Source organism: Lagopus leucura, unplaced genomic scaffold, assembly GCF_019238085.1.
Source record: "Lagopus leucura isolate 7727_CA_CO unplaced genomic scaffold, USGS_WTPT01 Super-Scaffold_100037, whole genome shotgun sequence".
Classification (NCBI taxonomy): domain Eukaryota; kingdom Metazoa; phylum Chordata; class Aves; order Galliformes; family Phasianidae; genus Lagopus; species Lagopus leucura.
In genome coordinates, this window is record NW_024962286.1 from 4,652,039 (window position 1) to 4,658,864 (window position 6,826).

General features: G+C 40.8%; 2 protein-coding genes across 5 annotated transcripts in view; one reads left to right on the forward strand and one right to left on the reverse strand.

The window, feature by feature from the left end:
• The window catches only part of PRKCZ (protein kinase C zeta), a 42,461-nt gene extending 39,442 nt beyond the window's left edge, over window positions 1-3,019 (forward strand). For all 4 annotated transcript variants that reach the window (XM_042883105.1, XM_042883104.1, XM_042883103.1 and 1 more), the window contains one exon: window positions 231-3,019. In XM_042883105.1, the coding sequence (XP_042739039.1) occupies window positions 231-318 (88 nt within the window). In that variant the 3' untranslated portion in view covers window positions 319-3,019. The remainder of the gene's footprint in view (window positions 1-230) is intronic.
• FAAP20 (FA core complex associated protein 20) lies at window positions 2,474-6,826 on the reverse strand. Its single transcript, XM_042883112.1, has 4 exons — window positions 6,717-6,826; window positions 5,105-5,252; window positions 3,908-4,515; window positions 2,474-3,442 (listed from the first exon to the last, which is right to left on the reverse strand). The coding sequence occupies exons 1-4, from the start codon at window positions 6,788-6,790 to the stop codon at window positions 3,370-3,372; spliced, it is 903 nt and encodes a 300-aa protein (XP_042739046.1). The 5' UTR covers window positions 6,791-6,826; the 3' UTR covers window positions 2,474-3,369.

A 6,826-nucleotide genomic window follows, 5' to 3' on the forward strand; every position in this document is an offset into this window, starting at 1 on the left:
TTTGTATTAAAGTGCCTGCTGCAATCCTAGGTTGGCCCTGTGAATGGGATGAACCATGAGTACGAAATACATCTTCAGAGGTGTCCCAACCTTTTGTCCCATTTGTTGATGCTTCTGTATGTCTGTATGACACAGCTTCCTGTAGGTATTCTGCTGTTACCCGAGGAAAACAGACACGGCAACACCACTACCTGCAACCAGTAAAATGGCATTTGTTTTTTGTTTTTCAGAGATATAATAAAACGAATAGACCAGTCAGAATTTGAAGGATTTGAATATATTAATCCATTGTTGCTGTCAACGGAAGAAACAGTATGAGGGAAAGGCATCTTTGCTGTGGATGATGTGAATGACCTTAAATTTATACTTACCTACAGTATATGCATGCGAGGCTGGGAACTGTAAGAGTCTGGATGGAGACCAATGATTTAAAAAAAAATTGCTGCTGAAAATCAAAGAAGAGAATAATGATTCTGGTGGGTGTGTTACCACCACTGAGTTATTCTTAAATTCTGGGCACTGTCACAACTGGCTTCATTAATGAAGGAATTTGCATTTTGTGCCTATTTCATGAAGGATTGAAACACTCATTGCATCTCTGGGAAAGGAGTTTCTGGACAAGTTTGAGAACTGCACGCTTTCTACAAACATTTGATGCAATGAGTTCCAGTTGAAGAATATTAGTGTAACATCCTGAAGAATAAAATATATTACGGTGGTGTTGAAGCTTATTTTTGATGCCTTTTTTCACAAGTGGTACCTGTCTAAACGTCTCAGATGTATTTAAAAGGAGTTGTGTTTTATTAGCAATCAAAACATAAGTTTGGGTACAAGATTTAAGTGCCTAAATGGATAAACTGCATTGAAGAGTTGTTACATATTTGGAGCGTTCTTAAACCTGGTAAGTTCTGCTTGTTAATATTCAAGTAATCATTTACACATAAACATGTTCACAGCTGCAACCTAATGTTCACTTGTTTCTTTGTAGAATTTGACATGTGGAGTGACTCAGCAATATTAATTCTGAGTTAAATTGTACAGTATCAGTTTCCAAATCTGTTGTTTTAAATTCCAAATCTACCAAAATGTATCAATTGAAGAAAACTAAATTTGCACAGGAAGGATTTCTGGAAATACTGAAGCAGTGCCTACACCTACAGTGATATTGTGTACCAGATCTTTGGAAAGTATTCTCATCAACAGCACGAATACTCAGAAACAGAGAGGAAGCATTAATAATAAAGCATAGCCTTAAAGTTTAAATAGTGAATCTAGAATAACCATAGCAGTCAGCTTTCCTGATAAAGCACACCTCCTGCTTATGATAAACTGTCTGCTTACGATTGCTCAGTGCATATTAATAAACTAATCATTCTACATAAAAGAATGGGATGTTTTGGTAAAAATGGTTTGCATCAAAGTAGTAACTTCTTTTTAATTGAAGAACAAAGCATACCCAAGAACTTGGGTACACAACAGTAACTGTCAAACCCCTTCCTGTAGAAATGGGGTGGGCTGTGGGACAGGGAAGGTGGGGAAAGGTGTGTGTTCCATCCAGGTCAGTTACCAGCTTGGAAAAGCTCTGTCACTACGTATGGGAATTGGTGTGCATTGCTATCTGAAATGTCAGATGCTTGTGAGGACTCACCTGCCTCTAAAGTAACAACGTGAGGCACTATTTCTTTTTGCTGGGTTTTTGGTTTGCTATATGGTGTGGGTTGTAAATACAAAACAGGAAATATTGAGAAACCCTGTGCCATGTCATCTCGCCTAATTTGGTGTAAACTGCAGGACAAAATGCAACACTCTCACTTTCTTTGTATTAACATCTGGTTTTCTCAGGGTACAGCATTGCATTAGGTGCTGAACATGACATCTTTTGGATTCACATCCAAGTCATGAGGTGCTAGGATGAGACTGCCAAAACATTGTTTAAAACTTTCAATTAACCATTAACAGTCCACATTTTGTATCCCTTCATTAGCAACAATTATGCAGATGTGTGGTTTAGTTCTATTAATCCCATTCAGATCTAAGTTGTGGGTTTCTCTCAGTTGACTGTAGCTTTTTGTATTAAGCAAGATGCGTTTTAATCAGCACTAAATAATTTAACCAGTAAGAAGTACTTGCCTCAAATGCCTGGATTTTAGATACTTTATCTAGAAGACAAAATCTTTTAAATCTGTCATTTTCAAATTATTTTTTTCTTCTCCTTGTCAACTGCTTTGTTTACCCTGAAAACTTTTTGTTTCAGTTCCCCTGGTTAAACAGCTGATCAATAGCTACACTAGCGACTGCAGGCAGCTCATGAAAGGAAATGGGGCAGATGAAGCTGTCCTCTGATGTGCTGAGGCACAGAACTTGAAAGATTATAAATGTGATTTGTTGGTTTTTGTTTTTTAACCGTGTTCCTGGGTGGCCAGAACATTTTTGGGAGGGAGGGAAGGCAGAACAGAGACGTATCTGCTGAACAAACATTGTAAAGAATACTTGATTTATTTAAAAACTTACAGGCATTTACAATGTTGCTGTGTTGCCAAATAGTTTGCTGGATACAAGTTTGGTTGCTCATGTGCAAGTGTATGAATAATGTTCTGTTCATAATGAAGGGGAAATTTTTTATATAAAGTACTTGTTTTATAAATAAAAGAAAATGAAGGATGTAATGTGTGGTTTAAAAAAATCCTAATATATTGCAAATGGATCTGGTTATGATATATAGTTGTCTTATTTGAAATAGTAAATGAAAATTCTAGCTAATATAATGATTGTAAAACAGTAAATATGTTCTTGTAGTTTTGTATAATGAATTAGTTGGGATCTTTGACCAGTTTTATTTGTGCAGAAGATGGTATACTAATCCATAACAGCTAAGATCATTTATATTCTTGCACATCTATTAAAGACTTTAATGAAAAAGTTAATTGTTATTATTTATCAGTAAACTGAGCTATGTCCAACTTGCACTTTTTAAAGCGACCTTACTGTAAATTAAAAAACCTGCAGAATTATGCCTGTACTTCAATGCTGTAGTCTGTTTATTCAGTGGACTTGGCTCGCATCTGAACTGCTGGCTCTTGAGGTCCAGAAGAAAGGTTTGCTGAGACAGAAGTTCAGATACTGGTTTGTTGTGCTCTTTCACGTTGCACAAAGGCAGCTGCATGTGCTTGTCTCAGCTATTTTGGTTACATATGGGAGGATTTAAAACGATCCCAAACAAGAGGCAGGTGGCACTTGACCTTCTCAGTTCCTGATAGATGATATTTCAGGAAGTTTGAGACAAGGACAGGTTTCCTTGACACATCTTTCCTCTTCCTTAGAGAAAGATTCATACTCGACTTTGTCCCTTTGCTCTTCCTTATTCTGGATTTACCACACGATATCATCTGTGCTTTCAGATAAGCATCTAGCAAGATGGCCATCGATATCCAATTGTGACAGCCTGCAAACAAAAAGAACTCGGTGAGATAGAGCCAAACAACTCCATTTATGCCACTCCTCCCCTCCTCTCAATTCCTGTAAAATCTCATTGAAGAAGCCATTCTTTTGTCTCATTCAGCCTTTCAGAGAAGGACAGTATTTGGCAGACATAGCCTGCGGTGTTCGAGGACCTGTTCAGAGCCGCATTAGCTTTCAGCAACTGCAAAAACCTAAATGCTAGTAAGTGGTGTTATTTCAAGAAAAAACATAACTCACATTGTACAGTAAATTGTAGAGTAGGTGCTAAATTGCTGGAAGGGAGATTTTTTAATAGAGGTAGTTAGAGAGTAATGGAGGGCTGAATTCTGCCATTAAAAAGCCAAGTAAAAATTGTGCCTACTTGATTTTCATAACATCACATAGAAGGTAGCCAGAAGTATTGCTTTTTGTACAGATGGAAGACAGCACAGAGAAATAGGAGACTCACGTTTCATTGAAACGAATCAGACACATTGGGCAGCTGTCAAGAGTTGAAGATCCCTCACTCTGATGTCCAGAATTCTCTTTGCAGCTCTCATTTCCAGCCATGCTCCCCAGAGGAGGTTTCCTTTCTGCAGGCACGCTTCTGGTCTCACCAAGTGAAATGCTGCTTTGATGCATTTGTGCTTGAAACTCTCTTTTCTCTTGTTTTCTGTTCTCCTTGCTGTTCTGCACAGTCCCTCTGCAATGCTGTTGAATGCTTGGAGCTTTTACAGCTCTTTGTGACGACGCCAGGTAGCATGTAGAAGTTTTATGCTGAGTGTCTTTAGATGGCTGGAGATCTACATCTGCCTTAGAAAAACCTCTTGTGTCTTCCCAGGCCGTGTTTTTTGGATCTGGATTAGTTTTACAGCATCTTTGCTCAGATGCAGAAGGTAAACTTTTCAGTCCATCTTCTTGGTCCCATTCTTCATGTAAATGCTCCGTCTGAGGGGAGCTAAAATCTTCTGGTTTAAAATTTTGTTCCCCGTGAAAGGCTGGAAATGATGTCCAGTGGAAGTCTTTCATTCCAACTTTGAAAACTTCTTGGTTTTGTAGACTCTCTTCCTCAGAGCTCTGTGACATACCCACAATGTCTTCAGAACAAATCCATACACTAAAAACAAAGCTGGACATACTACACAGACTGAGAAAGCTAAACTACATTGGAAGCAATGAGCATCTTATTACATCTATCTCCAGCACGTGCAAAGCAATTAACAACGTCCTAGAAGTGTCTTAACATTTCTAAATAATTCCCACTGAACACAAATAGGATGTTCTTCTCGTATGTCCCACAGAGAACACTCACCTGCTGTTGTTTAGGGGGAGAAAAAAGATCTGCTTTACAAGTGCAGTGTCTTGTATTCTAAGATTGTATTCAGTAATGGAGCAGTGTAATACCTGATAGTGTGTAATTAGTCTATTACCATTTACGTTTTCCCATTCCCTTTCTTTAGGGATGTGCTGGTACTTATGCCTGCGCAGAGAACCTCTTTGCAGGAATTGTCCTTACGTTCCCTGCAATGTATGTAGAGTAAAGAGCTGCAAATCATCTATTTAAAAGTCATTTCAGAGCGTTGTCTCTGATACCCTCATTCAGACTGTCAGTACTGAAAACATGGCACAAAGCAAAGACAAACAGGATACAATGCACTTCCTTTACCTTTCTGAAGAACTCTGGAAAATGGGGCACTGTTTGCCAACTTGTGCATTGTAAATCTTGACTGATGTTCCTCAGTAGCAAGCTCCATGTTTTTTCACACTCATTTAAATCATTTTTTTCAAACCAGGAACTTCTGTCAGTCGATGCTCTGAAAAGCAAGGGAGTTCCAGTAGTGGGGATGGGGAGAGAGGGAAAAAAAGTACATAGCTATTATTGTGCCTCTTAATTCATCTAGCATAGTGCTGAGGTTTCCTAAAACATTTATGTTCCTAGCTGTTGCTTTAGCAACAGATGTTCTAAAATCAAATGTCCAGTAGCTGATGGTATATTAACCTATTTCAGCCCAACACAACGGCTAAGCATGCTGACTTCCTCTGTTCCTGGCTAAGCACAAGGTAGGGGTTTTGTGATTGCAGACTGGCATGCCTCTTCCATTTGCACTGCACAGAATTCCCTTTTTACCTATTTTCTGTTGATCAAGTAGCACTGTGTGCTGAAGGTAACATTATATTTGACAATTTTGGCATGTAAAATCACAGAGAGGCACTTAAAAGCTATTTGTCAGTAGGAATAAGTAAACCAATGCAGACTTCTCACAGTTTAAAAGAAGTGAGACTCCCTGTGGAGGAAAAAATGTTCAGCTGTTTATTGTGCCACTTGTTTATCAAGGGAACCTTTGTCTAGCCTACAGCAAGCTTCTTCTAGAACAAGGAGAAATTATTTTGTCTGTAAGCTCATTTTGCAGTCTACCCTTGTTTTCCAAATCATCCAGTAAAAGCATTACATTCTACTTATAACAAATGAGATATAGGCATTATTTTTGTCTTCATTTCTGAGTGGTACAGTGAAGTGTAGCTGCTGTTTTCTTCTCAAAGACCAAACGTGGTACCTGCTGAGCACGGAATCATTGTGTGCATTGAGGAAGGCAACGCTTCCTGTGTGTGCTCGGCTGCTCCCACGTGGCAATCTGAAATTACTGATTAGCTTTCTAAACAACTCTATCTAATCCTTCCTAGGAAGGCATTAGAAAGGATTAACCATAAAGTAAGCATAATAAGGCTTTTATGCACGCAGGGTTGTATCGAGCCAATTGGAAGAGGAAGGATTGTCAATGCGAATTGTGCTCTGCTCTTCTCACTTCTGGCTGAAGCGTTTTCTGGGCTGGCAGCCCTGAGGCGATGCTGAATGATGAGGACGATTCTCAGGAACACCTGAGGAGGTTTTGGAAGGGCCACCTCTGACCGCAGGACCTCCTTTCCTCCATCCTCCCTTACCCGAGGGCTGGGAAAGAGAAACTCTTCCTGCTCTGAAGAAAGCCAGCTTCATTTTCACACATCAGCTTTCCTCACCAGTCCCGCGGTGGCAACGGCAGAAGGCGCAGGGCCCGGCGCGCCGTAAGTGCGGTGCATTTCAAGTTTTAATAAGACCTCGTGTGCTTTATGAAGGGACCTCAAACACAACCGCGCAACGTGCTGGAGACGCAACGGCGCCCGAGGCGCTGCCCGCGGCCGTGTAAGGCGGTGCTGCCGCTTCCGCCCTCCGTGAAGGCGGGAAACGCCTCCCCACGCCAGGCCCCTTTCGCGGAGCCCTTCCCCGCCCTGCCCGCACTCACTGGCGCTCCCGGCCGCAGGCTGTCGGCGCCTTCCTGGCCTTGAGGCGCAGCTTGGCGGCTCCATCCTCAGCCATGGCAGCGGCACGCGCGGGGACGGTTGAGGAGGCGGC

Excerpts from the sequence above, each read along its gene's own strand:
- FAAP20 (XM_042883112.1), bottom strand. The coding sequence starts at position 6,790 with ATGGCTGAGGATGGAGCCGCCAAGCTGCGCCTCAAGGCCAGGAAGGCG. Across the intron at positions 4,516-5,104 it reads TTCCAGAGTTCTTCAGAAAG|AGCTCTGAGGAAGAGAGTCT; the intron begins GTAAAGGAAGTG and ends GGTATGTCACAG. Across the intron at positions 3,443-3,907 it reads CTGATTCGTTTCAATGAAAC|GCTGTCACAATTGGATATCG; the intron begins GTGAGTCTCCTA and ends TTTTGTTTGCAG.